Source organism: Nerophis lumbriciformis, linkage group LG07 (assembly GCF_033978685.3).
Source record: "Nerophis lumbriciformis linkage group LG07, RoL_Nlum_v2.1, whole genome shotgun sequence".
Classification (NCBI taxonomy): Eukaryota; Metazoa; Chordata; class Actinopteri; order Syngnathiformes; family Syngnathidae; genus Nerophis; species Nerophis lumbriciformis.
The window spans coordinates 30,202,718-30,227,500 of NC_084554.2; the positions used below are offsets into that span (position 1 = coordinate 30,202,718).

The following is a 24,783-nucleotide window of genomic DNA, read 5'->3' on the forward strand; positions in this document are numbered from 1 at the left end:
ATTGTAATTCCTTGACTTTGGAGGTGAAAGGAAGATGTCAAAATAAAAGCCTGTCTAAGTTCCCTACTCTTTATCTGAGTCCTATATTTTTTACCAAGCTTGACAGATGTCATGTTGACAGCACATTTCTGATCGGATAATGTTTATTGTAAAAGTGGACTTTGTTGTGTTATGTTACTGGCGTTGTATCCGGCTGTGCATGACCAAATATGGTGATGTACAGTGCACGCAATGTCCGACACAAAGTACATTTGCACTCAGTCATATCATCTTCTGTTTGTCACTTATAAAAAGTAGTGTGGACATGACCTTGGTGTCCTCAATGGTTGTTACTGCCATGAGTATCAGTATCGATTCACAGATACCAGGAATTGGTTCAAATGTGAAAGGTATCCATCCCTATATGTATGCGAAAAACAATAACAGAGGCAACGCAGTAGAGGTGAACGTTTTAATAGGCTCCAGCAGCCCCCGCGACCTTGAAAGGGACAAGCGGTAGGAAATGGATGGATGGATGGATGTGTGCACCCTTTTGTGTACAGCCGTTTAGAAAAAGAAACAAAATAATGAGGTCTCCTTAATTTTTCACACATTTTTTTAGGTTTTATTTATACTTAGGTGACAGTGTTATTACAATTTCCTGTTGGATCATTAGGAGAAATGTTCCTTTATTATACAGGCTATGCGTACAGTTTATAGAGACCTTCATGCTTCATCAAACAATGTATTATATATCCACCGCATTATGACAGAGTACACAATCAGCTTCACAAGAATCTGATTCGGATATGAGCGATGATGCAACAAACACACACGCGCGCACACACACACACACACACACACACACACACACACACACACACTTTTTCAGCCTGCACCACATCGTACGTTGTCACGATTACGACCTAGTCTGGTCTTCAACTTTAAGTCAGAACATAAAAACTGTTCATCCATCCTTTTGCTCCCTAACTTTCTACTGCCGTCTCATAGAAACAAAAGTTCAGTGGCAGGCTAGCAGATGGAAATAAAATACATGTTGCCAGCAGAGTGACCAAATGTTGGTTGTGGACAGTAACTGAAGAGCTTTGAATATGTATGATAATTGAATTCAGTGTCATATTAACTTAGATATAACCTAGTTATATTGTGACTCATTCAGGCCGAAAACAACAGGGTGTGTCTTTGTGTGTGTTTTGGCGCAAGAGGCTAGAAAGGAGTCACAATCCTGTGCTGTAAAAACCAGCAACGTCATGACATTGCTGGTTTTGCGAGCAGAGCAGCATGTTGGCAGTGCACAATCACGGAGCACTTACAAGCAGACACAGTGTGGAGACAGAAAAGGGAGAACGGACGCATTTTGGCTTAAAAACTAATGATAAAGGTGAAGTTATAACACTGAAACGCCCTCAGGAAGAGGTGCTTTAAGACATGGCTAGCTAGCTAGCGGCGAACGTCCATTCGCCGTCGGCAGTGTTTTAGTTACTTCTAAATCACTAATCCTGGTCTCCATGGCAACGAATAAAGTAAGTTTCTTACAAGTATCATCCCTGCAGGACGAAGAATAGCTAAACATGCTTCAGTATACACATCGTAGGAGGATGCGATAGCTAACTGCTAACAGCAAGCTAGCACCCTGAATGTGAACAAATGCCATGGGTGGATTTACACCTGACATCCACTGTAATGATACCAAGTACAGGAGCGTATCTAGTCGATACTACTATGATTACATTGATATTTTTTATCGTCACAAAATCTTTTTTCCTTTTTTTTTAAATTCATATTATGTTTATAAACTCAGGAAATATGTCCCTGGACACATGAGGACTTTGAATATGACCAATGTATGATCCTGTAACTACGTGGTATTGGATCGATACCTAAATTTGTGGTATCATCCAAAACTAATGTAAAGTATCAAACAACAGAAGAATAAGTGATTATTACATTTTAACAGAAGTGTAGATAGAACATGTTGAAAGAGAAAGTAAGCAGATATTAACAGTAAATGAACAAGTGGATTTATAATAAATGTTTACAGTTTGTCCCTCAATATTTTGACAAAATAGAATGATAAATGACACAATATGTTACTGCATATGTCAGCAGACTAATTAGGAGCCTTTGTTTGTTTACTTACTACTAAAAGACAAGTTGTCTAGTATGTTCACTATTTTATTTAAGGACACAATTGTTCTTTGATTGCAATAAGAAACATATGGTTATTGTACCGTAAGATTTTTTGTTTAAATAAAGCCAACAACGCTATTTTTTGTGGTCCCCCATATTTAGAAAAGTACCGAAAAGTATCGAAATACATTTTGGTACAGGTACCGGTACTAAAATATTGGTATCGATATTATCGGCCGATAAATGCATTAAAATGTAATATCGGAAATTATCGGTATCATTTTTTTTATTATCGGTATCGTTTTTTTTATTTTTTATTTTTTATTAAATCAACATAAAAAACACAAGATACACTTACAATTAGTGCACCAACCCAAAAAACCTTCCTCCCCATTTACACTCATTCACACTCATTCACACAAAAGGGTTGTTTCTTTCTGTTATTAATATTCTGGTTCCTACATTATATATCAATATATATCAATACAGTCTGCAAGGGATACAGTCCGTAAGCACACATGATTGTGCGTGCTGCTGGTCCACTAATAGTACTAACCTTTAACAGTTATTTTTAATAATTTTCATTAATTACTAGTTTCTATGTAACTGTTTTTATATTGTTTTACTTTCTTTTTTATTCAAGAAAATGTTTTTAATTTATTTATCTTATTTTATTTATTTTTTTTTTTAAAGTACCTTATCTTCACCATACCTGGTTGTCCAAATTAGGCATAATAATGTGTTGATTCCACGACTGCATGTATCGGTTGGTATCGGTATCGGTTGATATTGGTATCGGTAATTAAAGAGTTGGACAATATCGGAATATCGGATATCTGCAAAAAGCCATTATCGGACATCCCTGGTATCGGGACAACACTACTAACAGGTGTCACATGTGCAGTGCAAAAACAGACACAATAGTGGCGCATATTGGATTAAGAATTTATTTTTGCAATGGAACCATCAATGCCTCAAGTAAAGTCTTCACTTTAATTGCTTGTTCCAGGTATTTCCACTGAGACTCAGTTTAGCGCATTCACATTTTCCTCCACAGTTGACCGTGAAATATATAAAAATATAATTCCGTTTCTCTTATAATCCCGTCACGCAGACACACACACTCGTCTATAACAGGCCAGGTGGTTATCTAAGATTGAAGACGACTTCAAGCACGGCACTTCATTTCTCTTCATTTCTAAGATCTCCGACAAAATCACATTTGACAATCACAGCCGCCCCTCTACCACCTTCGTACATGTCATTCTTTTACGTGCACATATTCTGAATCCCCTTGGAAACTTCTGCTTCCATACTGTACTTTCTGCTATTTTTCCCCTTTAGTGCTGTGACTTTTTAAAATTATTGCTTTCTCTCAGTCTCCACTTTTTGTGTCTATTTCAGGGGCAGACATGATCAACTTTGACGGACAAGGTGTCATCTCATATCGCTTCAAGGTATTGTATCACACCATAGCACTATGTTTAAAGGGGTCATATCATGATTATTTTTTTCTACATTTAAAACACTTCCTTGCAGTCCACATATCTATAATGGTGGTTCTTTGGTGAAAACTTAGCATACATTGTGAAGGTTCATAGTTTGTCTACGTGTTGATTCACTTGTTTAAGTTCAGTTTCAGCACCCCTGTTTTGTGTTTTAGTTGGCATGACGGCGGATTGTTTTCACCTGCCTCTGATTAGTGTTTGGGATGCTCACCTGCTCCTGGGCACTAATCAGAGAGCTATCTCGACTCACTCGGTTTGGTGCTTTTGTTTGCTTTACCCAACAGTTACGGTGGATGAATTCTTGCTTCCTGTTTACATGCTAAGCTTTCACGCTAGCTACCGGTAGTTCCTTTGCTCCCCGTGCGATCGGCACGCGTCTTTGTTGGTATTCTGTATTTTTATATTTGATATGATTTATGAGTAATAAATCATATTCTTACCTGCACACTTCGTCCGGAGTTCCGTCTGCATCCTGGGAGAACAACCCACGCGTAAACATGCGACCCAACCGTGACATACATTTTGTTATAGAGACCTAGTTTTAAGCCATTTCATTGTTCCCTTTTAAAACAGTCCATTTTGCGAGGCGGAGCTGTTAAAATTAAATGAACCTCTCTTTACCACGCCCCCTCATGTCCAGTAAGCATTTGCCCCCGCCCGACATACATGTTTTGTAGTTGTTTTTTTTAGCTTTCTTGCTTTTATTGTGGACTTTCAACACTGATGACCGCAATCGGCCGTCTGTTTTGAGTGACTTTCACTACAACACAAGATCCTACATGATTATTGATTATAATCTCTGGAACAATCTACCACCTGACCTCCATAACTGCAACTCTCTACCCACCTTCAAATCTAAACTCAAAACACACCTGTTCCGGTCTGCTTACTCTGTCTAACTCACCAAATACTCTTGCCCTATTTTTATTCTAGTGTGTTGTTTATTTATATGCCTTGGTTTTATTGTATTTTATATAGTTGTAAAGCGACCTTGAGTTTCCTGAAAGGTGCTATGAAATTAAATGTATTATTATTATTATTATAGATTATTTTGTCGGAGGACGGTGACACTATTTTCTTACAGTAGAAGGCTAAGATAGCTACATAACAACGCGAGCTAACATTCCTAACATCATTCACACATTTCTTAACTACTGTTATAACGTACCGTTTCATTGTCTTCTCCATTGCCATTAATAATTGTCACCGAGCCTGCCATTAAAAGGTAGTATAGTATACCGGCACAGATTTCTTACACAATGTACACACGAATAGAGACTTTTTTCTGAGTTGAAAGTGCATTGCCACATATTATAAAAGTTAAAAGTAAGGCACTTTCTTACTTCAGATGAGGCTAAAAAGTGTGTATGGTGACTTGTTAAAGCAACCAACAACAGCACATTCTCATTCATTGGGTTTCATCGTCAATATTATGTTGTCGCACAGCAGGGTTCACATAGATTTACATTGGCTGACTCACAGGGAGATGCTTGGGTAAATGTCTGCCATAAATGGATAATATGCGGATGTCACACTTGAACAAAACATCATACTTGAACTAAACTCCAAACAGACCCTTTAAGGAAGTAGGAAAGAAGGCAAGATTGTTTTATAAATACGGTTTGATTTAACATTTTCGGGACTTATGCAGATCCCAAATATACAAGCAGGTACCATCAGGTAAAACAAGTTGGTTTAAGTGATCAATATAATCCATCCATCCATTTTCTACCGCTTATTCCTCTTGGGGTCGCGGGGGTGCTGGAGCCTATCCCAGCTGCATTTGGGCGGAGGGCGGGTATACCCTGGACAAGTCGCCACATCATCGCAGGGCCAACCTAGATAGACAGACAACAATCACACTCACATTCACACATTAGGGCCCATGAAAGTACAAAACCCCAAACCAGTGAATTTGGCACCTTGTGTAATGTGTAAATAAAAACAGAATACAATGATTTGCAAATCCTTTTCAACCTATATTCAATTTAATAGACTGCAAAGACAATATATTTAATGTTCGGACTGAGAAACGTGTTTTTTTTTTTGTGCAAATAATCATTAACTTAGAATTTAATGGCAGCAACACGTTGCAAAAAAGTTGGCACATCGGCATTTTACCACTGTGTTAAATGGCCTTTCCTTTTAACAACACTCAGTAAACGTTTGGGAACTGAGTAGACCAATTTTTGAAGCTTTTCAGGTGGAATTCTTTCCCATTCTTGCTTGATGTACAGCTTAAGTTGTTCAACAGTCCGGGGTCTCCGTTGTGGTATTTTAGGCTTCATAATGCGCCGCACATTTTCAACGGTAGACAGGTCTGGACTACAGGCAGGCCAGTCTACTACCCGCACTCTTTCACTATGAAGCCATGCTGTTGTAACACGTGGCTTGGCATTGTCTTGCTGAAATAAGCAGGGGCGTCCATGGTAACGTTGCTTGGATGGCAACATATGTTGCTCCAAAACCTGTATGTACCTTTCAGCATTAATGGTGCCTACACAGATGTGTAAGTTACCCATGTCTTGGGCACTAATGCACCCCCATACCATCACAGATGCTGGCTTTTTTCACAAACACAGCAAAACATGAACGAAAAGGGTCAAAAACACAAACATTTCCAAACAGTCACTTTTCTGCAGAACTATGTTGGAGAAAGTTTGACTCTGCGTCTCTCTCTGTAACAGCGCTGCCAACTATGTTAAAACTTAACTCTGCTGACAATGAAGTCTATTTTTGACAAGTGTCTGAAAAAACATAGCAGTGACGTTCGTCTTCAAGACATATTTAAAAATGTACATTTTCAAATGGTGTATGATATGATACTTTCGGAGAAGGTAGGCCTTGGTTTCATTTACAACCAGGGAATGCATCTTCAAACACTTATCTTGCAGACATACACAGAAAGTAGGTTTCACATGTGGCTGTGGAGAAAAATGCATGCAAAATGTACACCAAAGCACATCCAATTATCTACGAGGAAGTGCGAGGACTTGTTCCTTATTCAATTTTGGATATTTCCTGAAAGTTAGATGAAAAAAAGCCCAAAAATATTTGAGCTATCTATAGTGGAATTAAATAAACAGAGTGAACACTCTTGGTTTGTTGCCACAATCTTTGTCACTGCTGGGCCACTACAATACACACACACACACACACACACACAGAACAAATGTAAACTGGTAATTTAACTGTGAGTTAACATGTTTTGAATGATCTGGATCAGGAGCAAAATCTAATCAGTTATTTCTTATTAATTTGCTTAAGGTTTCATGAAAATCTGCCCTTAACTTTATTTTGCGAACAAACCAACATCAACGATTGCATAACCTACTGGCGGTAACAAGGGTGGTCTTATATTCAGGGCCTACAGATTTACACATGCAAACCAGCAGGTGGCACCAATAGACTTCCTCCGAAGTGAGTCAGAGCGTTTCTTCTTGTCACTCACACACAAACACACAGGACTTGGAGGGACCCACCCAGGTTGTGGTAATTGTTGATAGTTGACGTAGTTTTAATATACTAGTGATGAATAAAGCAGCCAACAAAAAACTGTTGAGCTGTTTAAATATATATTGTATTTTACTGTAGTCTGCTAGTTGTTATTAGAAGTAGTAGGATTTGCCACAAAACACATTTGAAGATGTTCAACACTCAACTGCAGGGGTGTCAAACGTTTTATCCGGCCCTCGGGATGAGTTCGCTAAGTATAAAAATGAGCCGAAATTTTTGAATGAAATAAACTGCTGTTCTAAATGTGTCCACTAGATGTCGCAATAGCAATTATTTATATCTTTGTAGATGATGCTACATATGTAAAAAAAACAAACAAACATGATGTTAGTGCACCTGTTGAGGAAAATGAGCAAACTACATAAATAACATCCTGTAATTTGATTTTGATATGTTTTTATCTTGATACATTGAAACTTAAGACCAATGAGTTGACTGATGTACATTATCACATAATTTATTCAGAAAATATAATTATTGACATATAAAGTTAGAATACTATTAACCGCAACATGTAAGTGTAAAGAAAAACAAAAAACATGATTTGTACATTTTCAGAATGTGCCTGTGATATTTTTAAACAAAGAAAACAATCTGAAGTTGTCTTTATTTTTAAGTTATCATGCCGTAATTTTACCAGTCCTGCCCACTTCGGAATAGATTTTTCCCCATGTGGCCCCTGATTTAAAATGAGTTTGACACCGCTACTCTACTGCCATCTAGTGCAACCACCAACTTGTCATGTTTCATGTCCATATGATTCCCCTTCGTACTGTATCTTAGGTGTTGTCGTTTTTTTTTTGTTTTTTTTTTAATTTTTACGAAAAGAGGTCTTTCAAAAAAGGAACCGTTTTTATATTTGGGTTCATAGGGCAATTTGTAAAACTGAGGGTTTGGCTGCGTGTGTCCAGGTAAAAAAGATGAAGCTCATCAAGGACGTGATCACACTGAGGTTCAAGACATCGGAGAGCGAAGGGGTGATTCTTCACGGGGAGGGGCAACAGGGGGACTACATTACCCTGGCGCTGCGCAAAGCTAAGTTGCAGCTGCAGATCAACCTGGGTAGGCAACACTAATAACAATTTCATGAGAACAAAAGTGATATATTTACAGTGGCAGCATTGGTGACAGCATTTTTTCAGCATTCGCAAGTCATTTATGAAAGACCTGCAACATGTGGTTAGTCATGCTACTGCATGTCCATTACAGGCAGTAACCAGTACAGCTCCATCCTGGGTCATACCTCAGTGACCACGGGCAGCCTCCTGGATGACAATCACTGGCACTCAGTGGTGATTGAGCGCTACCGCCGGAATGTCAACTTCACCTTGGACAGACACACTCAGCACTTCAGGACCAACGGGGAGTTCGACCACCTCGACTTGGACTATGAGGTTAGTAGATATGTTTACGATGATACTGTATATGTAAATAACTGTTGGCAGTCAACCAATACTGGCTAAGTTAAAACCCTCAAAATATCCAAGAGATGTTTTGTGCCATCACATTTTTCCAAGGCAGTATTTTCAAGGCAAATGACACATTTAGACTTAGACTTGGACTTCCTTTTTATTGTCATTCAAATTTGAACTTTACAGTACAGATAAGAATGACATTTCGTTCCATTAGCTCATGGTAGTGCAGGATTCAAGATCAATTCAAGATTCAAGATGCTTTATTGTTGTTCATTCTTTAACATGTACAAGACACATAAGAACTGAAATTTCATTTTCGGCACAGTGCCATTAAGAGCAGACATACGTTACAGGGAGACAAGACGGGACCGCCAACGGATCAGCCACTTACGGCACTCCTTAAAAAAGGTGGGAAAAAGGTGACATTGGGAAAGGGGGGAAGAGTAAAAAATATCAGTCTAAGGCTGGACCCTCGGGAGGGGGTCCAGACTGAGTCCAAGGGAAAAAAAAACTCACATAGCATAGCACACATCAATCAATCAGTCAATCAATGTTTATTTATATAGCCCTAAATCACAAGTGTCTCAAAGGGCTGCACAAGCCACAACAACATCCTCGGTACAGAGCCCACTTAAGGGCAAGGAAAAACTCAGCCCAGTGGGACGTCGATGTGAATGACTATGAGAAACCTTGGAGAGGACCGCATATGTGGGTAACCCCACCCCCACCCCCCTCTAGGGGAGACTGAATGCAATGGATGTCGAGTGGGTCTGACATAATATTGTGAGAGTCCAGTCCATAGTGGATTCAACATAATAGTAAGAGTCCAGTCCATAGTGGGGCCAGCAGGAAACCATCCCAAGCGGAGACGGGTCAGCAGCGCAGAGATGTTACATAAACATGCTACATATAATCACAACAACTCGCAACAGAGGGGGCCGGGGGGGATTTGGGGCCCTGGAGGCCGGACTGCTGCTATAAAGTGCTACTAGCCATCCATAACCCCAGGAATTAAGCGGTGGTGAAGGCGTTGGTTGAGGAAGGGGCGGGTGCGTGCGTGTATGCCCAATTAACTTGGGTGTGATGTTGAAATGTTTTTGTGGACTGGGGTCGATCTCAAAGTTCGACACCAGGTGTTGTTGAGAAAAAGAGAGGTCAAAAGCGTCCTTTGTTGAGATGTCCTCGAGGTGTTTTTCAGAACAGCCTGTTCCTGATAGCGTCAAGGCCATTCGAGGGAGTCAAATCGTAGATTAGGATGTTGTTTTCCTCGAGCAGTCAAAAACAATGACTTGACTGCTCTATTTGTCCATGCTGGTTTCTCTCAAATTCAATTCAATTTTCCTTCTCAGCAAACTTCTCCATGATGTGATCCATTTTGCGATTCAGTTCAGAAATTGCCACAGTCTGTGTTCCCACAGCCCGGCCCAATCCTTCCACTGCGACGAACAGCGGTTGGGCTCCTTGAGTGGCTGCCATCGTCTTCCGAATTTGACGATACACCAGAGCAATGCCCAGCCCAATCAGCAGGTGTCCCGCGATCACGGTTCCAAATAGGTAGATGTCTTCAATGTCCTTGATGGAAAGGACTGAGAGGCACATGATTCTCCATTTATCCCAGGTGTCTCTCACGTACCCCGCAGCAATGGTTCCATCAGGGCAGCCAGGCTCCCCCGAACCTCTTTTCCTTGTCGAAAGACTTGTCAATTGCGTCGAGAGTCCAGCTGATCATATCCATGTTTGATGTTTAGATTTGAGGACAGCACAAAGAAAGAGGCTTCAAAAAAGTTCAGACAAGACAAAAACGAAGAGAGCAAGCAGGGAAGGAGGGAGCGGAGAAAAATGCGACCGCCCTCACCAGAGGCAAGATAGAAAAAAATAATAGGAAAGAAGAGCAATAAGGTGCAGATATAAATACATAGAGTACTGTACAGATAAATATATTGCACTTTTGCATATGCATCCATATTTATGGATGTATGTTATATTGTCTTTATATTCCAGCGAGTTAATCCATTTTTGGGGGGAATTGAGGGGATTATTTTGATGCGTTCAAGAGTCTTATGGCCTGATGGAAGAAGCTGTTATAGATCCTGGAGGATGCTAGAGTCCAGCAGTGAAAACAGTCCTTGGTGGGGGTGGGAGGAGTCTCTGCAGATTTTCTGAGCCCTGGTCAGGCAGCGGCTTTTTAAGATCTCCTGAATAGGAGGAAGAGGAGTCCTGATGATCTTTTCCGCTGTCCTCACCACTCTCTGGAGAGACTTCCAGTCCGAGACACTGCAGGCTCCAGTTCAGACAGAGATGCAGTTGGTCAGTAGGCTCTCTATAGTGCCTCTGTAGAATGTGGAGAGAATGGGGGGAGGGAGCTGTTCTCTTTTCATCCGACGCAAAAAGTGCATGTGCTGCTGAGCTCTTTTTACAAGAGCTCCGGTGTGTAGGGACCAGGTCATATTGTCAGTTATCTGCTTACGATCTCCACTGCTGTGCCGTTGATGAATCATCAAATGTGAAAGGACCCGTCCTGTCATGACGCGGAGTCGAACCCACGTTTCCTCTGCAGTTGGAGCTGCAGGCACCTCTCTTAACCCCTCTGCTAGCAGCACACTCAGACAAGCCTCTGCTCGCGCTGAGCACAACACACCCACACAGCAACAAGCCTGCAAACAATTACTCATCAGCGCACCTGGACTTGACGAGGGGGAGCAGCATAAAGACCAGCGGACCTGAGGAACCTTTGCCAGAACGTCGCTAACCTTCCATGACTCCCATGTCCTCCGTGATCGTGCCTTGTTACTCGACACCCATCCGGATTCCTGACTGCTCTCCATGATCCACGACCTCCCTGCTCGGACCCAGACCACGCTGCCCTGCTCTTGCCCACGACCACTTGCCTGTCCACGAACTGCCTCTTCGCCTTGCCCCCTTGGATAACGACGAAAGATACAATCAACATTTACAGACAACAACCCTTGGTAACATTTACATTATTAATTTTACACATAGTCAACACTCACTCACTTTGAGTAGCATACACACGCCACGTATTCATCAAAGGTTTTCAAATAAACCTTGTAACCGCAGTCCTGCCCTGGTTGTCGCCTCCTTCCCTTCTCTGATACATAACAGTACGTTCTGGCCACAACATGTCGGAACCAGGCGACAACGGCAAGCCCCAGGCCCGGTCATCCAGAACTTCTGACCTGGCTATCCTTAGCTCCGTCGTGAGCGAGCATCAGGTTCGTTTTTCTGCCCTTGAGGACAATCTGGATAGAGCATTTTCCCGACTGTATACTAGGCTGGACAGCCTATGCCCTGGGGCCAGTCCCGGGCCGGTGGTACCCCCACATACGTCCCAAGTCCGCGGACCTGAACACTGCAATCTGGAACGGGAACCCAGGATTGCCAGTCCGAGACCCTTTGAGGGAGACTTTGAGCTATGTAGGGGTTTTCTGGTACAATGTGACCTCATTTTTTGTCATCAGCCCTCCCGCTATTCCACCGATGGTGCCAAGATTGCATTCATTTTTTCCTTGCTTTCCGGACCGGCACTCAAGTGGGCTACGGCCGCCGTCGACAGAACCGTGGGTCTCAACTCCGACTACTGTGCTTTCCGTGCTGAATTTCGGGCCGTCTTCGATCACCCCAAGGATGGGGGGGACGCGGCCGGACGTCTGCACTCCATCTCGCAGGGCTCACGCTCCGTGGCAGCCTACACCCTGGAATTCCGGACCCTGGCGGCGGACAGCGGTTGGGGGGACCGGGCGCTCCAAAGCGCGTTCCGTCGCGGCCTCTCTGAGGAGATTAAGGACGGTCTGCTGAGAGACAGACCTACTTCCTGCAAAGACCTCATCGAATTGGCCCTCCAATTTGACCGAAGACTTTGTGAACGTGCAGCAGAGCGAGGACAGAGAGCGGCTTCTAGAAGCCAACCTTTTCCCTCTTTAAAGGCGGAGGGAATCCTGGTGAGCCATACTTTATTCCCCCGTAAGGAAGAAAACCCAGACATTCTGCTACCCGCTACTCTGGCCTGGGACAAGAGGAGCGTACAAGTGGAGGCATTTGTGGACTCTGGAGCAGACGAGAGTCTTTTAGACTATGAGTTTGCCCAGCAGATGGGCATTCCATTGATCTCCCTGGACAAGACACTGCCTGCACAAGCCCTGGATGGACGGCCTTTGGGCCCCATCAAGTACCGCACGGAGCCCCTCTCCATGACCATTTCCGGTAACCACAGGGAGACCATCAGCCTTTGGGTGCTGGAAGCTCCAGTAGCCCCACTGGTTCTTGGAAGATCTTGGCTTCGTCTCCACAACCCCCATATCTCTTGGACTTCCGGAAGAATCCTGGCTTGGAGCACACCCTGCATGGTCAACTGTCTCAGGTCAGCGTCCCTTCCAGTCCACCACTCCTCTACCACGACTCCCCCGGCCGATTTATCCCTGGTCCCTGCTTGCTACCATGACTTAGCCGAGGTCTTCAGCAAGGTACGTGCACAGGGACTACCCCCTCATAGACCCTACGACTGTTCCATTGAGTTACTCCCTGACGCTACCCTGCCTTCTAGCCGCCTTTACAATCTGTCTCTTCCAGAGAAGGAGGCTATGAGGGAATACATTACGGAGGGCCTTGCTTCGGGCATCATTACCCCGTCCAAGTCTCCATTGGCCGCAGGATTCTTTTTCGTGGCCAAAAAGGATGGGTCCCTTCGGCCCTGCATTGATTACCGTCATCTAAACAACATCACCATCAAGAACAAGTACCCTCTTCCGCTACTCAACTCTTCTTTCGAGCCCTTGGCACCTGCTACCGTCTTCACCAAACTGGATCTCCGTAACGCCTATCACCTTGTACGGATCAGAGAGGGGGACGAGTGGAAAACGGCCTTCAACACCCATATGGGGCATTATGAGTACCGGGTAATGCCTTTTGGTCTTACCAACGCACCTGCAGTTTTTCAAACACTTGTCAACGACATCCTCCGGGACATGTTGGACCAATTTGTGGTAGTATACCTGGACGACATTCTGATTTTCTCCCGTAACCTCTCTGACCACCAGCAACATGTCCGGCGTGTCATGCAACGTCTCCTGGAGAATCGTCTATTTGTGAAGGCAGAGAAATGCAGCTTCCACTCCTCTTCAGTGGAGTTCCTGGGATTTGTGGTCGAAAAGGGGCACATAAGACCCGACCCGAAGAAGGTGAAGGCCGTGGTAGAGTGGCCTCAACCTACTAATAGGACGGAACTTCGAAGATTCCTCGGCTTCGCCGGCTTCTACCGGCGATTCATTCGGGACTTCAGTAGGGTTGCTGCACCACTCCACTCCCTCACGTCAACTAACGTGCCCTTTGTGTGGACACTTTTGGCTAGAAAGGCCTTTGAGGACTTAAAAGAGCGTTTCGTTTCAGCCCCCATTCTCGTCCACCCCGACTTAGACAGTGCTTTCCTGGTAGAGGTGGATGCCTCAGACTCTGGGATTGGGGCTGTTCTCTCACAACGGTCCAGAAGTGACAATTTGATTCACCCTGTGGCTTTTTTCTCTAGGCGCCTGACTCAGGCCGAGCTGAACTACGACGCTGGGAACAGGGAACTATTGGCGGTCCACGAGGCCCTGGCTGAATGGAGACATTGGCTGGAAGGAGCTAGACACCAGTTTCAGATCTTGACCGATCACAGCAACCTGCTCCACATCCGAGCTGCCAAAAGACTCAACAACCGTCAGGCAAGGTGGCAGCAGTTTTTCTCCCGCTTCAATTACGTGCTCTCTTTCAGGCCTGGGTCTAAGAACACTAAGGCTGACGCACTATCCCGGTTATTCGTGAAAGAGACCACCTGTCCGTCAGTGGCGGATCCCATCCTTCCTCCCACTCGCATCGTTGGAATGGTGACTTGGAAGGTGGAGGACCTAGTCAAATCTGCGCTGCGCGCCAATCCAGGACCGGGAGGTGGACCACCCAACAAGCTTTATGTCCATCGGGAGCTACGACCCAGGGTCCTGGATTGGGGACACTCAAGTCTGTTCTCTTGCCATCCAGGCTTTCAACGATCCCTATCACTGCTGCGAAGACGTTTTTGGTGGCCATCCATGGCCAAGGATACTTGTGAGTTCATCGCTGCTTGTACTACTTGTGCCCGTAATAAGACGTCACACAGGCCTCCTGCTGGTCTCCTTCGCCCTCTCTCCATTCCTGCCCGTCCTTGGTCACACATCGCCCTGGATTTCGTCACGGGATTCCCAGCCTCCAGAGGTAACACCACCATTCTAACTATTGTTGACCGTTTCTCCAAGGCAGCCCACTTCATTCCTCTGCGCAAGTTACCTTCTGCCTCAGAGACGTCTGATCTTCTCACACTACACGTCGTCAAGCAACATGGTATCCCGGTGGACATAGTCTCTGACCGAGGGCCTCAGTTTACGTCACAAATATGGAGAGCCTTCTGCAAGGGAATCGGGGCCTCGGTCAGCCTCACATCCGGATACCATCCCCAGAGCAACGGGCAGGCTGAGAGGGCAAACCAAAGCTTGGAGACCATGCTACGCTGTGTTGCCAGTCGTCAACCCACGTCCTGGAGCAAGTTTTTGCCTTGGGTGGAGTTTTCCTACAACTCCTTGAAGAGCTCCGCTACCGGTATGTCCCCATTTGAGTGCTCGTTGGGTTATCAACCCCCCTTGTTTCCCCAACAGGAACTAGAAATCGCTGTGCCCTCGACTAGGGCTCATATTAGGCGGTGTCAGAGGGTGTGGAGAGCCGCTCGTGCGGCCTTAGAGAGGGCCTCCGAGAGGATGTGCCGCAACGCCAACCGTCATCGCATTCCAGCCCCGTCCTATCGGCCAGGACAACAAGTTATGCTACTCACAAAGGACCTCAGCCTCCAGGTACCATCTAGAAAATTGGCACCACGTTACGTTGGTCCTTTTGCCATCTTGTCCATCATAAACCCTGTATCTGTCAAATTGGCTCTTCCACCCTCGGTCAAGCGGCACCCAGTGGTCCATGTGTCCCAGATTAAACCGGTAGCGGAGAGCGCTCTGTCTCCTCCTGCCCCTGCCCCCCCACCCTCGAGGTTCTTGGCGAACGGAGATCAGGTTTGGACGGTCAAGGAAATCCTCAGGGTCCGTCGACAAGGTAGGGGGCTCGTTTATCTGGTCGACTGGGAGGGATATGGGCCAGAGGACAGATCTTGGGTTCCTGCCTCCTATCTTGCCGATCCCTCTCTTCTGGAGGATTTCTACCGTGCCAATCCTGATGCTCCCCGGCGCTCGTCGGGGGCCTCGCATAAGGGGTGGGGTACTGTCATGACGCGGAGTCGAACCCACGTTTCCTCTGCAGTTGGAGCTGCAGGCACCTCTCTTAACCCCTCTGCTAGCAGCACACTCAGACAAGCCTCTGCTCGCGCTGAGCACAACACACCCACACAGCAACAAGCCTGCAAACAATTACTCATCAGCGCACCTGGACTTGACGAGGGGGAGCAGCATAAAGACCAGCGGACCTGAGGAACCTTTGCCAGAACGTCGCTAACCTTCCATGACTCCCATGTCCTCCGTGATCGTGCCTTGTTACTCGACACCCATCCGGATTCCTGACTGCTCTCCATGATCCACGACCTCCCTGCTCGGACCCAGACCACGCTGCCCTGCTCTTGCCCACGACCACTTGCCTGTCCACGAACTGCCTCTTCGCCTTGCCCCCTTGGATAACGACGAAAGATACAATCAACATTTACAGACAACAACCCTTGGTAACATTTACATTATTAATTTTACACATAGTCAACACTCACTCACTTTGAGTAGCATACACACGCCACGTATTCATCAAAGGTTTTCAAATAAACCTTGTAACCGCAGTCCTGCCCTGGTTGTCGCCTCCTTCCCTTCTCTGATACATAACACGTCCCTAATTTATATTAGGGCTTCAACTAATTGTTCCTAATGACAAAAAATGTCCCATTTAAATCCATCTAAATGTACAGTTCTTGATCTTAACTCTAATTCAATCATTATGGTAACATTGTGTATGTATTACCAGCTTGGTTGGACCTACTTAACACTGTAAAAAAACATTCTGTAAAAAAACGGTCATATACTGGCAGCTACGGCTGCCAAACGAAAACCATAAAATTAAAGTAAAACATTGTAAACCAAATAATGATCAAAAACATATTTACAGAAATTTTCATGAAACGTTTTGCGGAAAAATATCGTAATTTTACAGATTTTTACTAAATTATTTAGATCAACCACCTTTAATAAAGTGACGATGCAAACAGTTCTGCAGAAAAATACCTTTTATTCTTTAGAGTTTTTCCAAATTATTACGATCAAACACCTTTAATGAAGTGACAATGCTAGCAGTTCCACAGAAAAATACCATTATTTTACAGATTTTTTCTGAATTGTTAAGATCAACCACCTTTAATAAAGCGACGATGCAAACAGTTCTGCAGAAAAATACCTTTAATCTACAGATTGTTAGTATGGACATAGACTTTTATTTAACAAGCTACATATTTAATGAAAGATAATTACTGTAATTTTACATGAATTTGAAAGTAATTTAAGAAAACAGAAAATGCTATGTATAATTAATTTGGTATTTTTCTGTAAAAGAAATAGAAATATACGTAGTTTGTCATTACTGGCATATTACTTAAAATAACAGGCGGATTGTTTATTTACAGATAATGTCTTCAATTCTACAGTTTTATAAACTATTTAAAAAAAAATAGAAAAATTACAGTATAAATTTAGAGTAAAATAACCATAAAAATAGGATTTTTATTTTTATAGTGTATCCAATTTAAAGCATGCAGCAAAACACCTTTTACTTGCCTTGCTACTGAATTGTGTGTTGCTATTGTTGTTGAATGATTTTGCGAGTGTCTGCATGTTATAATTCAGTTAGGGCTATCAAATGTTTAGAATATTGAATTGTAATTAATCGCATTTCGTCCACAGTTATCTCGTAATTAATCATGAGTAATCGCAGATTAATATTTATTTCTCATAAAGTTTACCATACACATAATTTTCAAGGTTTTAATACTATCAACTAGGGCTGCAATGCTTAGACAAATGTCGACAATAAAATATGTCGCCGACAATTATGTTTGTCGGCAATAGTTGTGCCATCGTCACTTGTGTTTTTCTGGGCGGAATTGGGTCCGCATTGCCACTCCCAAAAACATTGCCGATGATAACATCTAAAGTGTGAGAACATTTCCTCTTATTCTTGTTAAAAACATGAATACCTTGCTCATTTTGCAAAGCGGACCTTGTTTTTATGGCAGTACATCTGTGATACGCGAGCATTTAAAGCGGAGGCATAATGTCGGACATCTGAAGGGAGGATGCTTCTCAACCTCGGTAAGAGTGTTAGCTTATGCCTTTCTAGCTATCTACAAGTGTGAGACCAAGTTGTGTGAAAATTACATTTAACTGTCATTTTAGCCAAAGGCAGCAAGGTAAACTTTTTTAAGCAGCGTGAATTTGCAATGCCGTAAAAAAGGCACAATAACAACACAATAATATAATAATCACTCTCACACACACACACACACACACACACACACACACACACACACACACACACACACACACACACACACACACACACACACACACACAGGCAGGCAGGCACCAATGTGGAAGTATCAATAGATGAAACTGCCAGGAGTTAATCAGTAGTCAATATACCAGCATGCAGCTTTTCATCACAAAATGCTTTATTTATTTTTGAGGAAGTTCGATTTTTGTGTTTTGTTGTTTTCATTACTGCTATTTTAACGGTTTTTAAAACATATGCAAAGTTAATTGTTTTTTTTGTTTTTTTTTAGCAATTTGCCTTACCTTTCTTTTAAATGGACAACGATTACACTTTTGTAACAGCTGAATGAGCTGCACAGTTACAATATGGATACATATTGTTGAATGAATTAGTGACTTTTGTTGTTCGTAAGCACATGCCTAAAATAACATTGCACTGCATTTAGAAGTCGATGGAAAAACTAGAGCCATTAAATATGTGTACCCTTTATTATCCGACCAATCAATCGCTGACTAATCGACTATCGAATAAATTAGATGTAACCCTAATATCAACTAGGGACGGGTACCTTTCACATTTGATGCAGTACAAATTCTTGGTAAGTGGGAATCGATACTGGCAGTACAAATATTTGGTACTTTTGATAAATATATTGATAAATGTTATTTGTTCATTCATAAAATATTATTTTTTTCTTGAAACACTATTGTAACATTTAAAAATGAGCTAATGATAACTGGGTTTTACAATTGTTATATCTTGTTTTCTTACAACATTTCTGAGTCTCACTTGCAAGTATTATATAGTAGACCTTGCCCGCTGTCGTAATTTTAAGCATTAGATGACAGTAGTATATAGGCTAAGGTGTTGCTTAGCTAGAAATTAGTCTTTGCCATTCAGTTGAATGTGCCAATATTTTGTTGAGCCCTACAAAGTATTTATACTTTGGGTATTTTTCTTATTTCACATCAGCTGTTTAATTGTTACGTTTATCTTAGTGGTAGTTTTCATTACCAAATTAAGAGGTGCTGAACTCGCAATGTAATAATTAGTACCATGTATACGGAAAAATCCAATGTAGCATCAAGCTAGCGCATTTTGGCAAAGTACATTCTTACTTTAATTGTGAGTGTTTTCTCTCAGGCATGCATGCTTTGTTGTGATGAAAAACTGCAACATTATCTAGAAGCAGTTTGGCTGAGCCCGCTGTGACTGCTACTTGAGTGCTTGTTTCTTCACCAAGTGTATGAGCTGGTGTTTAGTCTACAACCGGACATGATGTCAGGAGCAACAAAAGCATTGACATAGGGCACCGTTTGAATTCATGTGAATCGACAGAATTTAGTCGCTGCCTATAAAAGTACCAAAATTGCTACTCAGCCCTACCATCAACATGGGACTGGACATTTTTTAACGCGCACACATTATTTGCACGTGATAAAAAAATATTACCCTTGAAGAAAATGTTTTGTCATTATCGCATTAACTTTGACCGCCACAGTCTTTTTGTTTTTAATAAAAGAAAACTGTGGATTCATGTAAACAAACTGGCCTTGAAAGGGTTGAAAATCCCCAAAATATAATTATTTTAAAGTCACATGTTTGGTTAAGGGAACAATTATATACCGGATAATTGAAAATCTAAAACAAATTAAATTTACTATAATATATATAATTCTGAATGAATTACATATAGATAAATAGACTGAGTAAACAATTGGAAATATAATTTAAAAAAATAATATATATAATTTTACTACACTTTTTAGGAAGATTTTTTTTGTGGGCAGAGACAGATGAATGCATATTTAAAAGCCTTCTTAAGGGTTAAAATGAATTTATAATCACCCCATCCCTAATAAATTGAGTGCATATCCTAGATATGGGCTCTTGGATTTTAGATATGCAAAGGCACTGCTCATAACTTAGGGTGTCAGCTATCTGCACAGTAAAAATGATAGTGCACAGGAAATGAGATATTGGCTTTACACTGTGCTAATATGATCCTAATCCATAACACTCACATAATTAACGTCGCTCAGTAATGGAATGCAGGGAGTTTGCACAATAATAATACTTACAGCAGGAAATTGATTTTCTTTGGAAAGTGGTATGAAAATGCGTAATGTAATAATATGCTTACTTGCTGTTGTGTAGTTTGTGTGTGCATATAAATGTATAAGTGTGTGACTGTTTTGATGTGTGTGCACGTGTGTTTGCGTGGCCTCCGTCGGACACCGAGACTGCAGGCAGGACAATTAAAGTGAAACTCTTCAATTAAAGAGATCCTCAGTCAGGGAAATCGACACAACAAAGTGGGTTTGTGTGCACGCTGGAACTTATGCTGCTTCAATTTAAGCCTTGTGACTAAATATCCGGCTTTATTTGTGTCCATCCGTGGCGGTAATTACAAGGACTACTGCGCATCCTTCAAATAAAAAACTGAAGATATGTGCGAGGGTAGAAAAATGTGCAATTGAGTTTCCATCTGTTTGAGGTTTGTGACCATCTCTCCAGTTTCTTCAAATATGTCAATTTATTAGCATCAGTCTTTTTACCTCTGGGCTCCAAACCGCCATCAGTTTCTTTAACTGGCTTGTTCCATCGCTCCAGCTGTCACATTGTCTTTAATCATTTACTATTTACTTCCCACACTCCACTGAACGGCACGTAGACAATGACATCCAATCCTGGAACCAAATCAAAGATCATGTGTTTATAATTGAGGTTGTAAAGCAGGGGTCCTCAAACTACGGCCCGCGGGCCAGATCCGGCCCCCCAGCATCCAAAATCCGGCCCACGGGAAGTCCCAAGTTAAAAAAAATGTTTTTAATTTTTTAATTTTAATTTTTTTAAATCTTTCCTTTCTAATCCATTTTCTACCGCTTGTTACTCTCGGTGTTTCCTAGCCACTCAGGCAAATCATATTGTCTAAAAATGAATTTTCCCATCGATAACGTGACAATGTTAAATATCAAAATAGATTAAAAAGACTATATGTATATATATATATATATAATATATATATATATATATATATATATATATATATATATATATATCAATATATCAGAGGTGTGGACTCGAGTCACATGACTTGGACTCGAGTCAGACTCGAGTCATGAATTTGATGACTTTAGACTCGACTTGACAAAATGTAAAAAGACTTGCAACTCGACTTAGACTTTAACATCAATGACTTGTGACTTCACTTGGACTTGAGCCTTTTGAATTGACATGACTTGACATGACTTGCTACTTTCCCCAAAACCCAAAGATGAAAAAGTTATTCGGGAGCGCTCCGTATTTTTCATTGTGTACTTGTCTATCAGCGTTGCGTGTGTCAGCTGGTGTGCTCTAGAGCACACCAGCTGTTGTACTGAGCTCAGTACAACAGCCAATCAAATTAGATCTACTTTGTTTTCATCACACAGCATTCATCCAATCAAATTGCAGGACAACCAACGAAGAAGACATGTCCAAACCACACGCCAGTGAACAAAAAATGATACCTAAAATAAGTTCGTTTGGGTATAAAAATTACGAGGTGGTCAACACAAAACGGTTTGCAGTATGCAACACATGCGGTTCAAAAATGACTGATGGAGAGGCAACAACTTCCAACTTCGTCCGGCATTTGAAGTTGCACAAAGAACGGTAAGTTTTGAATGTAAGATAACGTTTATTGGCTAAGTAACGTGACTTTTATTTGCTGTGTAGTTAAATCAGTGAGGCTGTAAACTCACTGCTAACGTTATAACGTTATTGCAAACACGGGAATCTGTTGCAGTTCACTACCTTATGGTAAAAATCACTGAACAAAAAGTATGAATAATTATTCATACTTTTTGTTCAGTGATTTTTTTAAGCAGGGTTACGTTAGTCAATATATCACACGTAACGTTAGACGGCAGCACCGCGTATTTTAGCCACCTAAAAAAAGACAAAAATAGTAAAATAAAGGTAAAATAAATACTACGCCCCCATCGTGCACAAATGACTGACAGACTCTTGGCTAATTTGGTCTTTTGCAAATGCAATGCAGCATAGGGCCCTGACATATAAAAAGTACAACTTTTTTGTTATGTTCACGTATATGTCATGTTTTTTCAATGTTAACACTTTTGTACAAATAAGTACATTTGCACTTTATTTTTTAATGTGTTTGTTCTGTAAAGGAATGAGTTAATGTTTAAAATGACTGGTTAATAGTGCTATTATAAAGTGCAATGTCAGCACAATTTTCTTTCCTGCAATTTAAAATGCACTTGTTTTAATAAATAAATACAGCGTTTGAAAAGCATACACAATCTGTGTTAATATATTAGTCTGTGGTTAAAAGGACTTGAAAGGACTCGAAACTCAAAATGCAGGACTTAGGACTTGACTTGAGACTTTCCAGTCTTGACTTTGGACTTGACTCGGGGCTTGCCTGTCTTGACTCGGGACTTGACTCGGGCTTGAGGGCAAAGACTTGAGACTTACTTGTGACTTGCAAAACAATGACTTGGTCCCACCTCTGATATATATATATATATATATATATATATATATATATATATATATATATATATATATATATATATATATATATATATATATATATACACACACACACACACACACACACACACACACACACACACACACACACACACACACACACACACACACACACAGCCCGGCCCCTGGCCAAAATTTTTTAACCCAATGCGACCCACGAATCAAAAAGTTTGGGGACCCCTGTTGTAAAGGGTTAGATAAACTTTCCAGAGTGGGAATTTTAGTTGAGGAAATCTAAAACATTTCAATATATTAACACTTTCCAAGTTAATTACAAATAATGATATCAGCTTGACATTTTTTTGCAATATATAAACTGATTAAGGTAATGATGCACATTTTGTCCAAGTCACATGCATGCAAAAGTTCCGGTTTATTTGTGAAAATCAATCAATCAATGTTTGTTTGTATAGCCCTGAATCACAAGTGTCTCAAAGGGCTGCACAAGCCACAACGACATCCTCGGTACAGAGCCCACATAAGGGCAAGGAAAAACTCACCCCAGTGGGACGTCGATGTGAGTGACTATGAGAAACCTTGGAGAGGACCGCATATGTGGGTAACCCCCCCTCGAGGGGAGACCGAATGCAATGGATGTCGAGTGGGTCTGACATAATATAGGGGAGGTGTCCTGATGTGATATTGATATCAACAATAAGTCTGCTCCTTAATGTGGACAAGACCAAGGAGCTGGTGATCGACTTCAAGAAGAGAATGACCCCTGTGGAGCCCATCAAGATCCAGGGCCGGGAGGTGGCACTAGTGGGGCAGTACAAGTACCTGGGAGTCCACTTGAACAGCAGACTGGACTGGAAGGACAACAGCAAAGCTGTTTACAAGAGGGGCATGAGCAGACTCTTTTTCCTGAGGAAGATTTTCTTGTGTGCAGCAAGCTGTTGGAGATCTTTTATCAGTCTGTTGTGGCCAGTGCCCTGTACTTTGCAGTGGTTTGTTGGGGGAGCAGCACCAGCAAAAGGGACTTAAACCGGATTGACAAACTGATCCGGAAAGCCGGCCAAACTATTGGCACGCAGTTGGAGGCGTTTGTGTCAGTGAGGGACAGGAGGACACTGGACAAACTGCTCGCCATCATGGACAATCCTGCCCACCCACTCCACCAGACAATTGAGGGACAGCAGAGCTCATATTCCAACAGGCTCCTTCAGCTTCGTTCCCTCAGTGTTCGATTCAAGAACTTCTTCATTGCGCACTCCATCCAGCTGTATAATCACTCACCATACAGCGATAGATGATATCTGATACCTGACCGCTTCTATGTTAGCTGCCTCTCTTTGTTTATAATGTATATTTTCTGCTGGATCTACTTTTTATTTTATGCTACAGCTGTTACATATACTGTAATATTGTACATGGTAATTGTTATTTATATTATATATAATATAACAATTCAATATAATATAATATATCAGTATGTATCATATACTGTGTATATATAATACGTAAATATTACATATATGTTATATTTTGTATTGCTACTATTGTACATTTTTAGTCTACTTTATACCTGCATTACCCTTTCCATCCTTTGTAACTGAGCTACTGTGTGGAACAATTTCTGTTGTGGATCATTAAAGTTTGTCTAAGTCTAAGTCCGATATCAGCAAGTATCGGATGATGTCGGTTAGCGTCTAAAATATCTGATACAAGCAGTCCTGCAGCATGTTTACTCGTGCAAAGCTGGACAGCCAGTAAACATCTAAAAGCTCTCCCATGAACACTCAAGGTTGGTCTTTTTTTGTATTTCATTGAAGTCATTTATAAAAGGTAAACATGGCCATACGCTACCAAGAACTAGCGGTTGCACAGCAGCTAAGCACACAGTAGCACACAAGCTCGACATACGTGTCCTTAATTGAACAATATTGAAGTGAAGTGAAGTGAATTATTTTTATATAGCGCTTTTCTCTAATGAATCAAGGCATTTTACATAGTGAAACCTATTATCTAAGTTACATTTAAACCAGTGTGAGTGGCACTGGGAGCAGGTGGGTAAAGTGTCTTGCCCAAGGACACAACAACAGCGACTAGGATGGCGGAAGCGAGGATCAAACCTGGAACCCTCAAGTAGCTGGCACGGCCGCTCT

At 41.9% G+C, this 24,783-nt stretch overlaps 1 protein-coding gene across 3 annotated transcripts in view; it reads left to right on the forward strand.

The window, feature by feature from the left end:
* cntnap2a (contactin associated protein 2a) overlaps positions 1–24,783 on the forward strand; it is a 766,983-nt gene that overhangs the window by 360,335 nt on the left and 381,865 nt on the right. For all 3 annotated transcript variants that reach the window (XM_061965507.1, XM_061965508.1, XM_061965509.1), the window contains 3 exons: positions 3,535–3,587; positions 8,066–8,216; positions 8,364–8,548. In XM_061965507.1, coding sequence (XP_061821491.1) covers positions 3,535–3,587; positions 8,066–8,216; positions 8,364–8,548 — 389 coding nt within the window. The remainder of the gene's footprint in view (positions 1–3,534; positions 3,588–8,065; positions 8,217–8,363; positions 8,549–24,783) is intronic.